At 31.4% G+C, this 21,107-nt stretch overlaps 5 protein-coding genes across 6 annotated transcripts; 2 read left to right on the top strand and 3 right to left on the bottom strand.

The window, feature by feature from the left end:
• Positions 1-129: 129 nt before the first annotated feature.
• LOC107189743 (coiled-coil domain-containing protein 28A) lies at positions 130-3,396 on the top strand. 2 transcript variants are annotated; one of them, XM_015578356.1, is made up of 5 exons: positions 130-144; positions 655-854; positions 1,927-2,137; positions 2,989-3,069; positions 3,151-3,396. In XM_015578356.1, exons 2-5 carry the CDS (start codon positions 699-701, stop codon positions 3,348-3,350), a joined length of 648 nt encoding a protein of 215 aa, XP_015433842.1. In that variant the 5' UTR covers positions 130-144; positions 655-698; the 3' UTR covers positions 3,351-3,396. The 2 variants fall into 2 exon arrangements, with proteins under 2 accessions (XP_015433842.1, XP_015433841.1); XM_015578355.1 differs by having other exon boundaries at positions 2,953-3,069.
• Positions 3,397-3,820: 424 nt separating this feature from the next.
• LOC107189742 (NHP2-like protein 1 homolog) lies at positions 3,821-4,627 on the bottom strand. The gene is made up of 2 exons (XM_015578354.1): positions 4,477-4,627; positions 3,821-4,320 (listed from the first exon to the last, which is right to left on the bottom strand). The coding sequence occupies exons 1-2, from the start codon at positions 4,477-4,479 to the stop codon at positions 3,940-3,942; spliced, it is 384 nt and encodes a 127-aa protein (XP_015433840.1). The 5' UTR covers positions 4,480-4,627; the 3' UTR covers positions 3,821-3,939.
• A 49-nt stretch (positions 4,628-4,676) lies between these two features.
• LOC107189667 (ubiquitin-associated domain-containing protein 1) lies at positions 4,677-7,908 on the top strand. The gene is made up of 9 exons (XM_015578250.1): positions 4,677-4,741; positions 5,469-5,579; positions 5,651-5,844; positions 6,288-6,448; positions 6,521-6,732; positions 6,953-7,149; positions 7,301-7,491; positions 7,550-7,688; positions 7,766-7,908. The coding sequence occupies exons 1-9, from the start codon at positions 4,677-4,679 to the stop codon at positions 7,906-7,908; spliced, it is 1,413 nt and encodes a 470-aa protein (XP_015433736.1).
• Positions 7,909-9,246: 1,338 nt separating this feature from the next.
• On the bottom strand, positions 9,247-10,218 carry LOC107189666 (piggyBac transposable element-derived protein 4-like). Its single transcript, XM_015578249.1, has one exon. The coding sequence runs from the start codon at positions 10,216-10,218 to the stop codon at positions 9,247-9,249; it is 972 nt and encodes a 323-aa protein (XP_015433735.1).
• A 4,258-nt stretch (positions 10,219-14,476) lies between these two features.
• On the bottom strand, positions 14,477-16,203 carry LOC107189769 (zinc finger protein 398-like). The gene is made up of 3 exons (XM_015578384.1): positions 15,931-16,203; positions 15,024-15,465; positions 14,477-14,937 (listed from the first exon to the last, which is right to left on the bottom strand). Exons 2-3 carry the CDS (start codon positions 15,424-15,426, stop codon positions 14,477-14,479), a joined length of 864 nt encoding a protein of 287 aa, XP_015433870.1. The 5' UTR covers positions 15,427-15,465; positions 15,931-16,203.
• Positions 16,204-21,107: the final 4,904 nt, after the last annotated feature.

Genomic DNA, 21,107 nt, shown 5'->3' with positions numbered 1-21,107 from the left:
GGAAGGGCCCCTTACGCGTACCTACTGTTGCACATAGATACATCCATGGAAACAACCGCCGTCGAGCTGTGACGTCAGCATGCGCATGCGCACGAAGGCTCCCATGTGGGAGAAAATCCCACGTCCTGGCATCACTGGACATAGGTAGGTATATAATGAACTAAGTGAGTTTAGGGTTCATGGGTTTAGTGAGGTTCAGTGCAAGAAACAAAGAAAAATGTGTAGTACAATAAGTCTAATGGAAGCTACGTAAAAGTAGACTTCCTATGCCCTTGATTAATCTTTGTGGTCTACCTGTCTCAAATTTCTGTAAAAAGGGTTATCCCAAGTTTTAAAAAGGATTCTGGCAGTCACCAAAAAATTTACAAATTTATTATACATTGTCCACCAAGTATATAAATTGTATCTTTTGAAATTAATAAAATTAGAAACAGCAACAGGCATATGCTTTTAAGTGCATGTTATATTGAATTGAAATACATTATAGATTTGTACATTGGGATTTTACAGAACTGTACCAAAAATGTGAAGAAAAAAGGTACTAAGCTATTATAAAAGTACTAAACAATTTATATACCTCATATTACAGTATCAAAATAGTAGGCCTTAATAACTACAAAAAGTACTAAACAATTTATATACCTCATATTACAGTATCAAAATAGTAGACCTTAATAACTACAAAAAGGTTTATAAAAATGACTGAAAAGCCTGGATGTGGTGAACTGCAACAGTTAGTTCAAGAAGAGGAATGTGAAGAGCCACTATGTCCTGGTGGAGAAGCAACACCACCTTCAACACCAGCGAGGTCAAAGCATCCAAATAAAAATGATACACATAGTTCTCATGTATCAGTACGCATTTTTTAATTGTTTTTTTTGTATATTTTGTAATTTTTAACTATGAAAGTACTTCACAGAAGTTTCCAGCCACGCATAATGACTTTGTATGCTTGAGATATTCTGTACTCAACATGCATATGCAACTGGTTTATTCTTTCACCTCCATTAAAAGTTACATAGTATACGATTAAGTTGTTGAAAAGTTACATTATACGAAGAATAGAAAGATATTCAGTGAAATCGCTATGACATTGAATATATTAACAAGTGACGTTACACACATTTATAGTAAAATAAATGTTATATTATTTATCATAATTAAGCCACATGTCTGGAAACTTTCGTCCCTTTGCTTTCCAATTTAAATTGGTAATTAATATAGTTTATACTAGCTTCAAATAGTTTTCATATAAAGAATATAATAAAGTAACTAATTGGCTAAATATGCTTAGCTACTGTAAATACAGTAGTGTCTCCTATAACAAGATTTTAGTTCATTTAGAGTTTGCCACAACACTTGTGAAGTCTCGATGAGTGCGACGTACTCGGATCCGCTTCCGAGTAACCATGGTAAGGCAGAAGGATTTTCAGCCCCTTATAAATTTATTTTTTAACAGAAGCCGAGCCTCTGCTTAGCTTCTGTTTACTCTGGTATGATTAATTCCAAAAGGGGACCCTCCCAGTAGTGGAAATAACATCGATGTTTGTGTCGCATTCATCGAGGAATCACTGTAATACTTTTGAAACAAATCTACACACAAACGATTATTAGCACGGCTGTATGAGTCGATGTTTTTCATTTGTTTGGGCAAATGATTGAACGTCGGTAAGGTATTACAAAGCGTAATTAAAGGCCGATAATGTATCAATTTGATAAAATACAAGAAATAATTCATTGCATGCAATAATGTTTTGATTAACGTCATTTTTTATAGTGAGAAATTTTTTTCAAACCAATTAACCGCGTTATACGAGATATTACTGTCTTTGTAATTTTTATTATACTAAAGATAAATAATTAGTTTTTATACTATACGGATAAATTCTTCAATGAAATACTGTACAGCTTAAAATATTATTTCAGCAACAAGTACTATGGGAAAGTAATACGGAAATATCACCAATTGTTAGTAAAGGAAGTTCTGGTCAAGCAACAAGTCAAGGATCTATGGTTTCGGGCAGAGCTGTGAATCTTTCAAATTATGGCAATCAGTCTCGTCTAAGTTACATGAATGAAAAGGAAAGACAACGACCAACTCGCCCAGAGTCATCAAAACTTAATCGTCAACATAAAGGTAATATACATATAAGGTACAGAAGTACTTTAAAATTTACCTCTTATTTAGACCAATCAGAATTGTAGCGCACCATATATATCTTACATTATCTACCCCCAGTGCTGACCAAACATTCTTGAGTAAATTGAACTGCTCTAATTCCAAGTCTGTTGTTAAGGAAACTAACAAATTAATGAAATTAATTAATTAACGTCACTTTATCTATTATCTAAGTAGACGTGATTTTTATTGTTAAATATCTTGTATGTTATTGAGTGTCTACATCTATTACTTTATATAGCTTAGAACCTATGTTACGAACCCTTATCACAATGATGAGGGGAATGCTCTGAGAATAACATAAAGAGTAAATATGTATAAACTTTAGGTTTTCACTTAGAAGGTATTACTACATTCCATTAAATCTAGTTGGTGCTAGTAATCTGCCATTGTTCTGTTTTTCTTCTTTTCTTCAGGGAATTGATTTTCTTTTATGCTTTTCCTATGTGTTTTTAGTATTTTCATTTTTTCTGTTTATATTGAAACTTATTTCCTTTTTAATTTGCGTTTCTTTACTTCGTGCTTCTTTTACATGAATATGTGATACTGCATTATTCTCTCATTGACTATATTGTTTTTCTTTGTCTTTAAAAACTAATATCTTTATATTAACTTTATTTCAAGCAATATACAGTATATCATTTTTGTATTACACTACTTCATAATGATTCACATTAGTTTTTGCATTATACTATATTTTATTATAAGTTTAGAGTTATTTATTTTCTACATTTACCCGCTCTTTAGTTGTTTTTTGGTATTATAAAATAAAGGTATGGCGCCATGCAAACATCATTGCTTTTTATCAGAGGTTCCTGATGTTCGACGTATGGAGCAGGCTTTATTACAACTTCTCGAAGATTTTCATAGTGGTAATTTACGTGCATTTGGTATGTCAAATTTATATTTTATAGTCAATTATATTATATTATTGGCAAAACACTATTCTAAACTGTATAATTTCAATTTAGGCAAAGATTGTAGTATGGAGCAAATGACAGAAATACGGGAACAACAAGAACGATTAGCTAGGCTTCACTTTGAGTTAGGTCAAAGACAAGATATCAGTGGAGAACAATCGGGTCTTCGACATTCAAGTGCTAATATGCGACATTTATTACATCGTCTTCAACAGCTCAGTATTTGTATTGAAAAACTACACAGTAAATAGTCATATAATAATTAAGTATATATACGTATGTAAATATAATAAACATAAGAACAAATTTCTTCTCTATAACTTTTTAATTATTGTATTCCATAAAAGTAGTTTTATGCACAGTTTCTGATTACTATAAGGTCTCTTAGACTACTTAAGACAAGACTCATATTTTTTACAAAATTCATTAATTCGAGGGGGTCATTTGGGGTCATTTCTGGCATCCTTACTGAGAGACATTGTCTAGCATTGCGTTAATGCACACATTTTTAACAAAAAGAAACTTTTATTTTTCTGAATGATGTACTTTCATGAATGTTATACAATGGTATGAATTTATATGTACACGACTTCGAGTCACATTGTAAAGAGTTAATAATACAAAATTGTTTAATTGTTAGATTATATATTTATTATACATTATTTAATTTTGTAAATGATATTTATCATTTAGATATTTATTAATGAAATTGATACATATATCGCATTATGTGAATTATATGTAGCTTATTTTCTAAAAGTATTTTAAATTTTATGTCAAAAAATATATGTACTGTAATATAAAGTCGGAATTTAAAGAAGCTTCAAATCAGGTACAAACTTAGACTAAAAGTCGTTCAATTTCTTGTTGTATTGCTTGAATTTGTGGTTTTAGTTGTGAACCTTCGTTAACTGTGACAGAACAAGCAACAATAGGTCTAGATACTCCACAAGCACGTCCTAAAGCTTGTTTACTCCTAACAAATACATATGGAACATTCTTATCTTCACATAATAATGGCAAATGTAATAGAATTTCTAAAGGTTCTGCATCTGCAGCCATTACAATGAATTCTGACAGGCCACGATTTAATGTTTTTGTTGCTTCGTTAGCTCCTTTCCTTAACTGCTTATAATTCATTGCTTGTTGTACCAAATTCAAGATTTTTGCAGTCAAAGTAGCATCTGCTAAAGGGTATGCCCTTGGATTAACTTCATCAGCCTGTACAAAAAATATTAATTATTAGAAAAATAAATTTATCTATCTTTTGTAAACTTTCAAAGTGATATACATTTAATTAGATATAAGTAAAATTCACGTGTGAAACGTAACCTCTAACGTATACATTCAAATGAATGTTAACTACAGAATGCTTACCATTTTGTACAGATGAAATTGTATTTGAAATTATTGTAAAAAATGGATTCTTTATTGAGAATGAGCAACCTCTCCGCGATTATTTTTAAAATCGCTTCACGGAGGAGTCAAACTTATTACCACACTTGTTTCCGAAAACCAGGGCTGGACCATAGACATATACAGACATATATAATAGACTGCGCGGTCTTATGGTAAGGATGAAGTCAGCACTAGAAAGAGAAGACAATAACTGGAGTAACTTTTCTCTCGTTTTAATGGAGCTGTTAGTGGGGGATTCTCCTACGGCTGTAGTAGAGCATTCCTACTCCTCATCGCCCTCCAGTAGGGATGAATCGATACAAGTAAATACATTACTCAATACTTTTGTTTCGATACCGAGTACTTTTGGTATCGATAAGTACCGTTGCCATACCAAATAGGTATCGCAAAAAAGGACTCGTATCGAGTAGTCTATAGCAATTTAATTGATAAACCAGTCCGCTAGAGGGTACTCGCCACGTTAACAAAATACTACATTGAGTATCCATACCCCGCCTACTATCTCCTACTATTATGTAAAATTGCGTGTAGTGTTAATAAAAAAATGTAAATTAATCATCGTAATTTTCGAAAAAAAGATTCATAAATAATTATTTGTATTCGGTATAATTCGAAACAGTGATTGTTTTACATTTCACATTTGGTTCAGTACTTTCTGTTTTACCTCTGTTATTGTATAAAAGCAGATCTAAACACGAATTCTTATTTGAATATTAATTTAATAAGTTTTCCATGTGTGATATGTTACTTGAATACAAAATAAAAATTTTTTTAATTATGTTTGGTGTATAATGTACGAAAGAAGTACAACGTATTGATTTTAGTTTTCAAATATTATATTTAAGTAGTTAAAGCAGAAATACTGATTATATGTTTGTACTATGTATTGTATGTCATATTTCCACAAATGTAGGAAGTTTATTGTAAGAGCCTGGTCTATCAAGTTGAAGTGAAAGAAATCTTTGGTATTTGTTGCTAACAAATCTGAGAATTTTCAAAGAAATAACAATACTTATGGCACTTCCCATATCAACCAAAAGTCTTTCAATTAACATTATAAGGTACAATATCTTTAAATATAATAAATAATAATTAAAAGTTATTGATAAATAATTAATTGTATTTTATTTAGCCTTGAAGGTAATGTTGCAAATATTACAGTAAAACCAGATTTTACAATTGAGAAAACTAAGACAATTGTAATAAAGCATTTTTATGGCCATGATAAGACCAAACTACCATCTCAATTCCATTTAATACATTCAACTAAATTTAAACAGCTTACAGATGATAATAATATACACGACGAGCAAATTAATGAACATGGTAATATCTCAACTTAAATATACATATGTATATTTAATTCATACATAGAGAAAGCAGAATTATTATTTATAACAAGACATATATCTGATAAAAATCATTTGACTTCAAGAACTCTCAAGACATAACATAAAAAATCGTTTTATATAATAATCTGTATTTTGTTTTTGTATAAAATAAAAGTTGGACTTTAATAAACACAACTGAGCAGATTATCAAGTCAATATTTATAATGGAAAATTACAAAAGTGATAGAGAATAATTGTTTGGTTAAAAAAACTTGTAAATGCATTGCATGTGTAATTGAGCAAGTTATAAAATTATTTTCAAATATCAGAAGCATCTAGTTGAAAATATAATATTTGCTCTATTTATGTTTATCTAACAATAATCATCAAGATAAATTGAAAACTATAAAGACGCTAATATAAAATACTCTGTTTTAGACATATTAATGTTAGTAGAAATCCGTCCAGTGCTTGTTAAAGAAAATTTGACTGAAGAAGATTTGAAAGGTCCAAATGAGGAAGTAATATTACAAGAAACTAGTAGTCTACCTATAATTAATCCACCTAGACCCATTTCATCCATAAAATGTCCTGCAAATGTAAATATATATAACTGTAATACTTTTTTTTTTCATACAAAAGAAACTTATCTTTCATATTTTACTTTGTAGGTACAGAATGAAATAGAACAAATTTTAATATCACTTGTAAAAGCATCAGCAAAAATTTTAATGTATAGTCCAGAAGCACAAAAGTCATATGAAATGTTAAAAGAGAAGTTAAAAACAAGGTGTAAACCAACTATTGATCCAAATGCTGTAAAAACCCTTATGGAAATGGGCTACTCTCATAAGAAAGTTTTAAAAGCTCTACATTTGAAAAAGTATGTACATATCATTGAGTTTGTGAATAATTTACATAAAATATGTCTGATAATGTAAGTAATTTTTACTAATATAATGTACATATGATGTATAAGTTACTGTAAAAAATTGTACTATAAAATGAAGTTATTTTAATAATTAAGAAAACTAAGAAACTTATGTACAACACTGTATCACTTGGTTTTGTATTTGTAAGTAAAGTATTATAATTTATTATAGATCAAATGTAACAGAAGCATTGGAGTGGTTAATAGACCATCAAAATGATTTAGAAGATGATGGCAACAATGAAGATGACAGTGATTTAGACTTACTAACTTTTGAAACTGGCAATGATAAATATGTTGCTGACCCCAGTTCATCTATTGGTACCAGAAAAAAATCTTTCAAGGATACGTGTACAGAATTACTTGAAGGTACCCGTCTAGTAACCAAATATAATTTTTAATCTCTGTACAATATAGCAATACACAGTTGACAAAACTAGTGAATAATAGTACTAAAACTTAGAACTCGGTGCATAATCATATTTCATACTTATATGTAAATAAATTGTCAATTATATAGAAAATCAAAGTTTAAAGAAAGATGGAAACTTAGTCAGCATCGTAGATCTTCTACTAGAAAGTTTCCATCATTACAAAAAAATGGACTTTAAACCTAATCCTAAGGCAATACAGTTACTTTTAGAAATGGGATTCGATGAAAAGAATATTATTGATGCACTGAAAGTTACTGGAAATGATCAAACTAATGCAGTGAGTAACATGATGTTACTTTATTCGAATTTTATATTTAAAATATTCTGTTTTTCAGTGTGAATGGTTGCTTGGTGAACGGAGGCGCAGTTTACAAGATTTAGGTGAAGGTCTTAATCCTGATAATGCAGTCTATAAAGCAATCATGAATAGTCCACATATTCAGCTTAGTCTTACAAATCCTAAAATGCTCTTAGGTACAAAAAGAATTGTAATAATATAAATAGGAACATCATTATTCACTAGAGTTAAACGATATACATGTTATTTTTAGTATATTTATCTATGCTAGAATCTCCAACATCAATAAATGTGTGGATGAGTGATCCTGAAATTTCGCTTGCTCTGAATCAAATATTTAGAATATATCATGTTGAAAAACATGCTATTTACATCAATCAATATGCAGGTAACTAATATTAAATGAAATTATTAAGGGCAATGAAGCACATATGATTATAAATTTACAGTTAACCTTCATAAATATTTCTAATGAGAAAATCATTTATTACTATTGACTACAATAATAAAATCAGTTACTGGTGTCACTGACATTTACATTCCTCATATATGTAATAAATAGACTGAGATGTTTATGCACTTGTAGCATTTTTGAACCTGTAAAATGCAATAAAGTAAATATAATGATTTCATTTATATTTGTGTTATTATTATTATTATTATTATTGTTATTATACAATTCCTATCATAAGGAATAAATTTTTATCTAATTTTCAGTTTTATAAATTAATTTTTAAAACTGAGTCTGCATAAACATTTGCAGTAATAGCTTTTACTGTTATTTCAACATTAACCCTTAACACTCGATTATCCCCTCTGAAGGGATAAAATATATGGGGAATTAGGAAATTCCACGTGCAAAGGGTTAAAATTTACTATACTGGTACTGTGATATAGAATGCCCGAATAAAATAAGTAGGTATTTCAAAAAGTTCCACTTGAAGAAGAACAACATTTTTTATCTATACAGACACACAGACTAGTTCATTACAGCAAAGGTGAAATCTGCTCAAACTGACGAAATATTTTGATTATTTGTAATACCAGAACACATTCCTCATGGTTGTATAACTTGTATGTATAATAATCCGTTGCTTTATATTTCTGTATGCTGTATATGTCACTGTAAAAATGTGCAGTTTAGTAAATGTATACACTTACTAAATAGTCAATGTATGCATTTACAGAAGAAAATAGAATTGCGTTAGTAGAAGTATGAACTGAATATAATATATTCATTAACCCCTTGGCCTATACGCTATCTGCTGAACGCGCGAGCCGTAGTAAACAAGAAGGTCGGTCGGTGGCCGTGCCATTTAGCTGTTCAGCCGTATGCCCGAACTGGCGCAAAATGTATACTTCTTATGACATGTATATTTCGGGGCAACGAAAGGAATTGTGAAATAATAAACAACGTTTGGGGACAAATAGTATTTTTAAGACGTCTAGGGCGTAATCATGATCAATTGATCAGTTAACAAAAACAATTTATTATTTCAAAGTGGATAATGAATCAATAGCAATTTGTAAATTAATACTTAGTTAATTTAATGAAAATTAGTAGTGTTCAACTGCATGATATCTTTCAAAACAATGAGGTACATGTAACGCAACTCGACAGTTTTTACATTCCCACGTGGTTTCACTCCTTTTCTTATGTTTCGTACATACTTTGCAAGCTCTTGTTGAATTTTTTTTCAATGGCGTGGGATCTATATGTTTCGGAAAGTGACTTCAATGTTGCGCCTGTAGCCTCATTGGTATATTTCCGTTCGATAATGGTCCTTGTCTGTTATAATTTTGCGATGGCACGGTTTGTAATAATCCTTCAGCTATTCGAAGTCTATACTCACTGTAATTCTGTTTCTTTGCCATACTGTTTTTGTTGTACAGAATATATGAATTCAAAAGTGCCATATCACATATGTAAAAAAAGATTTTTCGGTATCCCTTCACGAATTTTCTCATAATAGGGAAACTCGCTAATACCTGATCATGGCGATCAATACCAATCATTCCCTCATTGTAATCAACAATACATCTTGGCTTGAAAGTAGGGTTTAGGTGACTTTCGTTTTGTGTAATCATTTCTGCACTTTCGTGCTTTGTTGAAATAATATGGACATCTTGTTTGTCCTTCCACTTCAACGATAGTATGCCATTACAGCTTCTTATTATGCATTCCCCTTTTTTTAATTTTGCTTGAACAAAATCTCCTGGCATATTTTTTCTATTGCAACGTACTGTCCCAAGAACGTTTATTCCATTTTTAACCAAAGTTAGAAACAATTTCGGCGAAGAATACCAGTTATCTATATATAAGGTATGTCCTTTATTTAGTATTGATTTCAATAACTCCATCACAAAAGTTTTAGATGCACTGTAATCAGGATTTGTTTTATCGTTTCCTGAATATATTTTAAAATTATAGCAGTAGCCCGATGCTGACTCGCACAGTTTATAAAATTTAATCCCAAATCTCGCCCTTTTCGAGGGATTGAATTGTTTACAAGACATGCGTTCCTTAAATTTCATCAACGATTCATCGATCGCGATATTTTCTTCCATTACATATACGTCTTTGAATTTTTCATTAAAATAGTTTATCACAGGTCTCACTTTACGTAATTTATTCCTGTTGCCAGTCACATCGTTATTTGCAAAGTGGAGAAACCTAGTGATTTGCAAAAATCTTCTCAGTGGCATACTTTTTCTGAATATAGGTGTTTCTATAATGGCTCTTTTAGACCAGTTCATCTGGATTTTTGGTTTTTTTACTTGAGCCATTATTATGCATAATGCACAGTATATTTTAATTTCGTTGCAATCTACTGGGATCCAAGTTTCATCAATTATCTTTCTTGTATGTTTATAGCTTATTATTTTTTCTGCGTACCGATTCGTTTCCTGGACAATATTATCCCAAAACACATTGTCGAACATTATATTAAAAAAGTCTAACTCTCTTTTACTTCCACCTAATTGGTCTAAAATTGCTGCTCTTATGCCAGGAGTTTGTATATACTTCCAGATTTTTGGCTTGTTATTTTTTTCTTCCCAAAACCATTGCTCCGATAATTGCTGATAAATGCTGTCTTCATCATCGGAGTCATCTTCAATTATTAATCTTCGTGGACGTTTTCTTACAGGAACCATAATATCACTGTCCTCACTATCATATTCAAAAGGATCTACCGAATCACAATCGGTAATAGTACCACACTTCTCTCCACTACCATCAACATTAGATTTTCTTTTTGCTGGCATGATGGGTATAAGAATTTTTTTTTTCTTTTTAGGGAATTATATTTGTAACGTGTGAACGTAACGAAGCCTTACGCTGAACTAAAGTAAGAGATTATCCAATTTTGTCAGAAACAAATGATAAAAACAAAATACTGATGTTACATTCCAAGGAAAGATACTCGATGTGAAATAACTCCAATCGCTGGTTCAAATAATAATACGCGGCATCTTATGCATAAATTTCTCACGAGTCAGACTCGTGGTTTTCGCTTATGGCACAAATTCCTCACCACGAGTCAGACTCGTGGTTTTCGCTTATGGCACAAATTCCTTACCACGAGTCAGACTCATGGTTTTCGCTTATGGCACAAATTCCTTACCACGAGTCTCACTCGTGATTATAGGCCAAGGGGTTAACTAGGACTGATATTCATTTACTAGATAGGTAATATATACATTTCCCACAACACGTTAGTAAAAGCATAATGTCGAAAGTATATTTTTTAAGATATAGGTATATTTACAGAACAAAAATGAAAACTGAAAACTTGACACTTTATTTGATAATTTAGGGATCTTTTTTAAGAAAATTGGTGGTTTTTATTTAATAAATATAAAAACATAGGTTAGGTTAAATCGGTTAAATTATATTTACCTAGTTTACTCAGTATTGAAACAAACAGAAACAAAAGTATCGAGTAATGTACTCGTATTTACTTGTATCGATTCATCTGGATTCATCCCTACGTGCAGCATTCCTTCTCCTCATCCACCACCATTCGTTTTCTTCCCTCCCTCTGCCCCTGCAATGGCTGCAATGTGCGAATAAGGAAGGAGTTACTCCAATGATACTTCTGTCCTTCGGTCTCGCTTCATCCCTACCATAAGAGTCGTATGATAAGACAAGACCGCGCAGTCGTATTATACATATATGTCTATTAGTCAAAATCACTAACGGTGATTTAAAATCATTCGAATTTGCTCACTGCGATCGTAAGTCCTTGATCTTTAAACAGAAAAACGTGTTCAATATGATTTTACGATGAATTACATTACTATTCGTGTTTGTAAAAATCAGTAGAAAAAACAAGAAATTCTAAAAGAATGATTTGCTGGGTAACATGTAGATTATAATTTATAATCATTAATTTATTCATTATTCTTCATTGCTTCTAATTATTCCTTCACTGTATACGATATAACCACCGACTAGATATAGAATACACCTATCGTCCAAATATCACAGGAATATCATAAAATCACAGAAAAATCGTGGAAAAAATCGATTTTTGATTTTTGCAACTACAGCACACCTTACCAAGAAATCTGGAAAGATTCAGGACAATACTTATGATACATAATATGTTGTTACTGTAATTACCTATGTAAATCTAAATCATTTTAAACCTTCGATAAGAAATCCGCATTTTCCAGCATTTTTTAGCAGTTTTAATTTTGTACAACTAAGATTTTCAACCAAAAAATCGGAGAAAAATCTCTAACGCGTGCCCTAGTAACTACCATCCGAGATTTCCTCTCTGCTACCATCTATCAGATTTGTTACACAATTTTTGCATGCCATTAAATTGATTAAATATAGAAAATAGAGGAAAAATGGATAATTCGGTTTTTCCTTGTTACTACTCTCCTGCTCGAGATAAAGGATTGCAAATTGGTACAAATTTTTTTTCTGATAAACTATGGAATAATTCAACATCAGTCCAATTGGGTCCAAGAGCAATTTTCATTGCCTTATCCGGCTATACCCTTTCTATTTAATTTCAATTTCTGCAAATAGTCTGTAAATATTTGAATTTGTATAAACATGTTAAAATTATTTTTATTAATATGGATGTAGTATTAAAATTGTGTGTTAAGAAATTTCAATAGACAAGCAACTACTTTATACATATGCATGTATAATTCGAAAACAATTAATTAACTTATGTGAGAGATATTTTCTTAAACAAATTAAAAGACATAATCTTTCTATACGGGCGCTGCTCTAAAATTGATGTAATTAATTCCATTACTTTGTACAATTCCAGTATATAATTTTAGGATAACATTTTTGACATGCTAAATTTTTGAATGTCACAAAAAGGGTCAATCTTTTCGTTTTCTATGGAGGAATACTTTCAAAAGGATAATTGTATACATTCATATTAAAAAGATCTACTATTTTATATAATAATCATTTATTATTTTAATCATGATTACTACAACCATTAACAAAACGGTTCTTTACCATATTTCGTGTGTGTACGATTATGTACACTCTGGAAGCATTATGTAATAAAGCCGATATATGGTCAGTGTTGTTAATAAATATAAATTATGTACAAGGGAAAAATCGACGTAACAATATTATATGTAAATGTGCGCATAATATATAATATATAATATAACAACATGTAGTATATATTATATGCACTTTTGACATATACACACATACAATAACATGCACACTGCCATATGCATTATATAAACTATAAGTATTAAATTACTGGTTAACGTATTTTTATCCTCCATATTCATCTCTTGATAGTAATTTGTATATTACTGTCATAGAAATGAATTCTATCTCAGTTCCAAATGTAAAGGAACACTGCAAAACTGGTTTATAAGATGTAAGGGGGGCCGAAAATAAATAGATGGTAATAAACGAAATAAAATAATAATTTATTAGACGATCTCTTTTAATGTATGGCCGGCGACGCAATCCTCACACAACAAACAAAATCCCGTCGCGTTGCTCCAACGCGGTCTCCTCGACGGCATTTTTGTTTACCGCTCGCTTGCCTGAATATGCCTTCCGACATAATTATGTCTTACATAATTATGTCTTACAGTTTCGGCCTGAATATGCCTTCCTATATAATTATGTCCTACATAATTATGTCTTACAAAGATTACTAATTTTTTAACTAGTTCATCTCTTAAAGCGGTCTATGTCATGCAGATATTTTTAACATTGTATATTTGCAAACTGTATTTGAAAAAAATGTATACTGTTAAAAGAACTACATTTCTTTAAAATGTATTACTTTTCCTGAAATTATAATTTGCAATGTTCCTTTCCTGCTAAAAATAAAAAAGTACATCTCCATAAATGACAGACTACGCTTAATTATTAATTTCATGTCACTCTCCATTGTGTGCAAATATTGTGTTGCTTTCTTTAGGCACATTATCCAAGAGGTTGATGCCATTAATGCAGCAGGAAACAAAATCATGTATTTTCGGTTTACACGCATAATAACAAATAAACATTTCACAAAATGTCTGGCTCAGTTTTTTATACCATAGCAGAAAATATTTAAAAGCTGTAATATTTCTCTCAGACAAAGTAGATTAATTCAAATGTAATTTTTGCATTCCTTATTGCCTTCACTTTTGTCAATTACCGAAAAACCAAAAAACTTGGGGACACGAATTGATCTATTGAATGTTCTTAACAAATACTTTAAGAACATTGCACATATCAGAAGTGTATTCAAAAAAGAAATATAAAATCTGTAAGAATATCTTATGTTTTATATTATACCGTATTTTCAGGTAATATTTGATGACTAATATAACCGCAAAATTCAAAACTATCAACAACTATCCTGTATCTCCTGAAAGTGTCTCCAATAAAGCTCATTGTATCAATCTCTTACATTTAAATTGCCTAAATTATAAAACGATCTTGATACAAGATCAAGGTAAAAGTGTATTAAGTTCGCAAAATAGAAAATGGAGGGGGCCCAGCCTGCCTCATCATCATTGCAAACTGTTCAACTTCGCCACTATTTTGACCAATCTGATTATTTTGAGAACTATTTGGAGTTTTGCTTCTGCTGCTATTATGACTTTGCAAGTGCTTTTTCAAGTGATCCTTTCTATAAAAAGCTTTGCCACATTCTGTACATACTTGATTTTTGCTACCTGAATGTATAATCATATGACGAGCAAGGTGTTCATTGCGTTTAAATGCTTTGCAACACATATTACACTGATAAGGCCTATCTTTATTGTGACCTTGTTTATGGCGATCCAAATGTTCTTTGCGCTTTAAACTTGCACCACAAATATCACAAATATAGGGTCGTTGCCTATGATCTTCAAGATGTTCATGTAATGCATCCTGATCTTCAAACTTGTATGCGCATTCTGGACAATGATAGACTAATGTACCTGTAACATTTATAATTATTACTTTGAGGTCCAAGAGAATATTAAAGAAAATGTAGTCTCCATTAAAGTTTTGTGTAAATACTAACCATTGATATATTGCGGTTTAACTTCATATTCAATTTTTGGTCGTACTTCATGACAATTATGGGTAGAGTTATGCCCATGCTCTTCGTATTTACTTACATATGGTAATCCTAATGTAGTAGAACATCGTGCTAAATACTCAGACGTCAGTTTAAAATCTATTTGTAAAGGATCTGTCATTGTTGCTGCATCCACTTTTTGAGTAGTTTGTGTTCCAGAAGACTGACGTGTTATCTGTGGACATACTTCTTTATTTCCACAAGTGTTCTCATTTCTATTTTCATCAGTTTGTTGAACATGATGTGGAGTATGAGCAGGATATGTGTATCCAGTCATACTAGGCTGATTATGTTGATGGTTGTGAATCTCTGATGAATATTTTAAATCACGTGGATCATAAGCCATTTTTAAGGGAATGATGATTTAAACTTCATTAGCATCTGCCTATAAAAAAATGTCACAATAGAAACACAGAATAATTGAAGTAACAATAAATCACAAATTGTCACTAAAATCTGTGTAAATGTATGTAACAAAACAATACTTTGATAATTTCAAAGGACATTTTACAAAATCTTTCTTTCAGTTATAAATGTTGACTTTCCTTTTTTATGTTAAAACTTAAGACAATATATTTTACAGTTTATCATTTATCAAACTAACTTCGATAAAATAGTGAACGACGTATTAACGCAATTATAAACGTGAGTACAAGAAAATCTGTACCAGAAAGAAATATAATTTTTATCGTAAATGCGATGTAAATGAGAGATCTTATTGAGCAGGTCAGGACAGGTGTCCGAACACCGACCTATACTCGGCAGAACAGTGAGTACGAAACAAATATAAAAATAATCTTGAAAAAGAAATGATTTCTTAATATTATATGTATGAATCGTATTCACTTACTTCAAATATGCAGAGCTAGTTGTAAAACCAGCACGTCGCTGGTCACTATTTGTTTGTGTTGAGCTAGGCCATCTTTGTACATGCATCAGCTGCTGCAGAAATTCCAAATGTTTCTTCCACAAAAATATCCGTATTCACCTAATTATACTCTTTGATGGCGCATCGATGATTGGCTCATTTGTTGGTCATTGCACCGTACATTTAAACACACGACAAATCTTTTAATCCCGATCAATCCTCTTTTCAGTAAGGTTCCATCTCGAAATGCGCAACGATACGACGATCACAATAGAAAACATATATCGCATTTAAAAGAGGCGGCTATTTAAGACATTCAGAAAAAAATACGATTTCTCGCAATATTATATCAGTCTTTTAACCAACAAATAGTTACTACTAACTTGGATTTTTCTGTTATTTAAATCGTGATGTATATTTTCGTTGTATGTCTATCATATTTAACTTGACGATTTTTTTATTTTTTAAAACAGCATATAAGATTTCCACCCAGACGACACATGACACCTTGAAGACGGCTTAAAGGCGTCTCAGACCTAAAACAGCCGTAAAATGAGGGTCTACAAGCCGTCATGTGTATCTGGGTTTCATTTCCTTACAAAATATAACAATACTGAATATGATATATGTATTAAATTACTTTCGCGATTAAAATTAAACCATTATCATTGCTTTGTGCTTTCATGTGGAGATTGAGCACATGGTATAAGTAGTCGGATAAGGGGATTAAAAGTGCCCTTAGACCGAATTTGACTGGTAATGGACCATTCGATAGCTTACTATAAAAAAACTACCTGCACCAATTTTCAACCCTCCATCTTGACCAGGAGAGTAGTAATAAGGAAAATTCGAATGATCGGTTTTTCCTCTATTTTCCCGATTTAATGATGTGCAAAAATTCTGTAAAAAATCTCATAGATGGTAACTACCAAGGCACGTATTATAGAATTTGTTCCGATTTTATAGTTGAAAATCTTACTTCTGGAAACTTAAAAACGATAAAAAATGTTGAAAACTACGGATTTATTATTGAAGTTTTAAAGCATAACTAAATTTACATAATTACAGTAAGAATATATTATCGTAAGTATTGTCCTCAATTTTTTACAGATTTTTTGGTGAGGTACGTCATAGTTGCAAAAACCAGAAACCGAGTTTTTCAACGTTTTTTCCGTAAAAAAAGTAATTTATACTTTGATTTTCTGCATTACCTTTATTAAGTAAGAATATTATACGGTTTAATATATATAATTTCTACATCCAGAAAACAGTATGCAAATTATAGAAGTTAAATTAACTCAATTATAATTATATTGCACCCATTTTCAGATAACACATGATGTCTAATGACGCCTCGAAGACGGCTTAAAGGCGCCTTAGACTTAAAATAGCCATAAAATGGGCGTCTTCAAGGCGTCATAAGCTATCTAGGTTATATTCTAAAGTATTTACCCGAATGCCAAGAGTTATTGGTGCACGGGGTTAGCGTTCGACTGAAAAGTTTTTGAACGTGGTTCGAGCCCCACATGGAATAAGTTTTTTTTTTATTGCATTCATTATTTGTTTTAATTTCTGACTAAATGACAATGAACAATATTATTGTTAAAGACATCATGAAAACGAGGTTTATGAGGTTTTGTGTATATTATAGGTTAAAATATTATTAAGTAAATAAACTGCATTATTTTATTGCCGGTAATAATACTATTACTCAATTTTAAAACCGTTATGACCAGCAAACGTGACTATTTTCGCAACGATTACATCTCCCAGTAAACAGTTCGAGATTATAAACGCCTGGACAATAATTGTTTTGAACATGCTAGACGATAATCGAAATGAGTCTGTATAACTTTTTACATTTTTTGCATACAATAGAGCAATTACTGAATGTTTGGATATTCTCATAAATATTGAAAGATTATAAATAATTACAACGTATTTCTGAAAGATAATAAAATTAAAAAAATGTACTGTAAAGAGAAAAATTATCATTTATAATATATATATTTTCGGGAGTGTCGAAAGCAGCTTATTTTGAACGTAAAACATTTAATAAAGTATGAATACAACGGAAAATAAATTTAGAGACTTGAGAATTTGTAATTTTTTTCAGGAAAGTATAAAAATAGGAAACGGGTGAAAAATATGATTATTCGGAGGATAACATACACATCATGAACCAGATATTCATATATTTAAACTTATATACAGGCCCGGATTAAGACTTTTTGTGGCCCAGGGCCATCAGATTTTCGGGGGCCCCCTTGGTTGAAAACGAAGAATCTTTTGAAACGATCGAAAATTTAAGTTTATTTTAAATAAAATTAAATAACATTTAATCGTAACGAAATGGAAGTTTCAGAACGGGGCCCTCCTAGAACGTGGGGCCCGGAGCTACAACCCCCCCCCCTAGACCCCCCTTGATCCGGCGCTGCTTATGTACAAGGGGTTGTATTATATTATTATATAATAGTAAAACAACGATTTGCTATATACGTATTTGCCTATAAGAACTTGTAACATCGGAACAATAATTATCTGTTTTGTGGCTGTTCGGCCATGTTTAACAAAACTTATCGTAAACTCGGTATTTCATCGAGACGAGAGAGGGGAAGAGGTAAGCGTGTGTCCAATTTGAAAATGTCGATTCGAAACTCGAATATTTCCTGTTACAGTCGAAGAGTACTCAAATGCAAAATACAGTGAAAGAACTATTATTGATGCTTGTAAAAATGTACCGTACTGTTGTGAATTAATCGAATGACACGAAGAAAGTTGTTCAGTTGAAAAAACGACAATGAACCGTGCAACAGTGTATTAAATATTTAACACAAGTGGTAACGTTTTTCGCTTAGGCTGTGGTTACAGTAGCATCAGAGATTGGCATTATCTCGATAAAAAATTATTTAAATAACTGTTCGAATAAAAGATACTTTATCTTTATTCGTTATTCGAGCTTCGAATGACGAATAAAATTTGTTTATCTTTTATTCATTATTCGAAATTGTTATTTAGATAAAAATTTTGCCCAACTCTGAGTGGCAATGATATCGGGCGATTCGCCCGACGCTCGAGATCGGCTGAACTTTTCAACGTATTGGGAAGCACTGCGTGGCCTCAGTGACCAATCAAATCGGCCGACGTCTGACGAAAACAATCTGATGATCGATGTCGGTGCCACTGTGATGTCAGTAGTTGTAATAAGTTAACGAAATATTCAAGTTTCGAATGCTCCGGTGTAAAATCATTAATTACGTCGATTCGAAAATTGTCTGTATAGGTAGTCATTATCAACGTGATCCGTTTGTAACATGAGCTTCAACCTATGACAACAGCAAATTTAATTTGCGACGGACGCATTGAAAAATGATTTTTGTTACCATCTAATTGTAGGTAACGAGCGTATTGGAATATTTTTGAGCGCACAACAATGTGTTAACAAATACCTAGGGCTGCCATCTTTCCAATTTTTGGCAGGAGACCGCTTAGCAGTGATGGGTAAGTCTCCATGAAACCAAGTTATTTATGTTACGTGTACATTACACATAAATTACACAAGTAATAAAATATTAACATAACCAAAGTCATAAAATAAACTTACTTTATCGTAATCTAAGTAAGGTATTATAACATAAAAAAAATTTTAATAAGAATTATTTAAAGTGAAATTTTCGGTGGTTTTAAGTTGTTTTCTATTGTTAAGTATTAAAGTTATTATTATTGTATATTTTATGTTGCAACTATAATAGCAAACAATGGAAGGTGCAATTTTCAATTTACTAATTAATGCTAATTATATTATTGACAAGGAGCACAGAAATTCCACCTCACTTATGCAAAGAATTTTTATATTCTGTCTGTAAAATTATTAAAATTATAATTGTTTCATTGTATGGCAAAATTAATAGATAGTATTATATGGCATATGTGACTTGTAACAGCCATAGTGCAAAAGTCAAAAATCTCAGTCACGCTTGAAAAATACCTCCACCATACGGCCATCTGTCATTTGCGTAGGTAAATTACAGTATGATTCGGATCACCGTAATATACGTGTATAATACACATGTATATATGTATATATACTTGTATTATACCATGCGTATTTTGCGTACCCACCGCTGCCGCTCGGTGCTCCAAGTTCCAGTTAATTTCACCGTTTCTCTACCTTTTTTAACCGACAATTTTACAACAATATTTTACAAAAATATTATTTGTTCGGCTGAATTTTACAAATAATATCTTCAGCTAACCCTTGGAAATTCAGACTTATATCGGACACCTCGATACCCGTTACACACTACAATTTTTCCGTTTCCCTCGTGATCTTCAGTTTTCGCGATACGCAAAGCTGGCAACTCTAATCTTAATTAATTGAATTCCACATAGCTCGTTAATTGTTGGTAGCACAAGAACCGAACATACGCATCGTTCTTACGTCTTATAAAATAAAGGGTTACCTTTAAGAAACACACGTAAGTAAATATTGAGCAAAAGTATAGAATTAAATGATTGAAAAGTTGGCTACGTCCATAGGTAACGAAGAAGGAACATAATACCTCTAGGCAAAATGCGATATCCCGATGAAAAAACTCAACGGGAAAATGACATTTTTATGGCGTCGTTATAACGTATAACATGTACAAAGAAAATGTTTTGTAACAAAATTGAACAGAATTTTTATTCGGATAAAATCGATTTTCCCTTATTCGAACAAAAGCTTGCCGCTGACAACCGAGAAGATAGTCTTCGGTGATTTTTGCTATTCGAATAAAATTGTGCTCAACGTTGCTTATTTATGAGTATTTGTAGAACACATTTCGTTCTATTCGTTGCTTGATGGTTACACGTGGAGAACAAAGGTTATTTTCCAACGATTTTCGTAATTATCATTGTAACAAGTCCGGCGGCTTAAAGTTAACGAAACATTGCTGTACATCCATCCATTGATTTTCTGTTTTTCGAATTGTACATATAGGGTAAGTGCACCGATGAATGAACACTAGAGAGATTTTGTAACAATTAAAGTACAATTTTAAATGGTAATATTAATAGATATTTAGTCCACGAAAATGAGATTTTTCATGATCTATACTTTTTTAAGTAAAAAGAAGAAATACAGCGATTGCACCAGAGTGAATGAACAATATTAAGTA

This window comes from Dufourea novaeangliae, unplaced genomic scaffold, assembly GCF_001272555.1.
Source record: "Dufourea novaeangliae isolate 0120121106 unplaced genomic scaffold, ASM127255v1 scaffold162, whole genome shotgun sequence".
Taxonomy (NCBI): domain Eukaryota; kingdom Metazoa; phylum Arthropoda; class Insecta; order Hymenoptera; family Halictidae; genus Dufourea; species Dufourea novaeangliae.
This window is presented reverse-complemented; position numbering and strand designations above follow the sequence as displayed.

Excerpts from the sequence above, each read along its gene's own strand:
- LOC107189743 (XM_015578355.1), top strand. The coding sequence starts at position 699 with ATGACTGAAAAGCCTGGATGTGGTGAACTGCAACAGTTAGTTCAAGAA. Across the intron at positions 2,138-2,952 it reads ACTTAATCGTCAACATAAAG|GTATGGCGCCATGCAAACAT; the intron begins GTAATATACATA and ends TATAAAATAAAG. Across the intron at positions 3,070-3,150 it reads TGGTAATTTACGTGCATTTG|GCAAAGATTGTAGTATGGAG; the intron begins GTATGTCAAATT and ends ATTTCAATTTAG.
- LOC107189667 (XM_015578250.1), top strand. The coding sequence starts at position 4,677 with ATGAAGTCAGCACTAGAAAGAGAAGACAATAACTGGAGTAACTTTTCT. Across the intron at positions 7,150-7,300 it reads GTGTACAGAATTACTTGAAG|AAAATCAAAGTTTAAAGAAA; the intron begins GTACCCGTCTAG and ends TCAATTATATAG. Across the intron at positions 7,689-7,765 it reads AAATCCTAAAATGCTCTTAG|TATATTTATCTATGCTAGAA; the intron begins GTACAAAAAGAA and ends TGTTATTTTTAG.
- LOC107189666 (XM_015578249.1), bottom strand. The coding sequence starts at position 10,218 with ATGCCACTGAGAAGATTTTTGCAAATCACTAGGTTTCTCCACTTTGCA.
- LOC107189769 (XM_015578384.1), bottom strand. The coding sequence starts at position 15,426 with ATGGCTTATGATCCACGTGATTTAAAATATTCATCAGAGATTCACAAC. Across the intron at positions 14,938-15,023 it reads TAAACCGCAATATATCAATG|GTACATTAGTCTATCATTGT; the intron begins GTTAGTATTTAC and ends TAAATGTTACAG.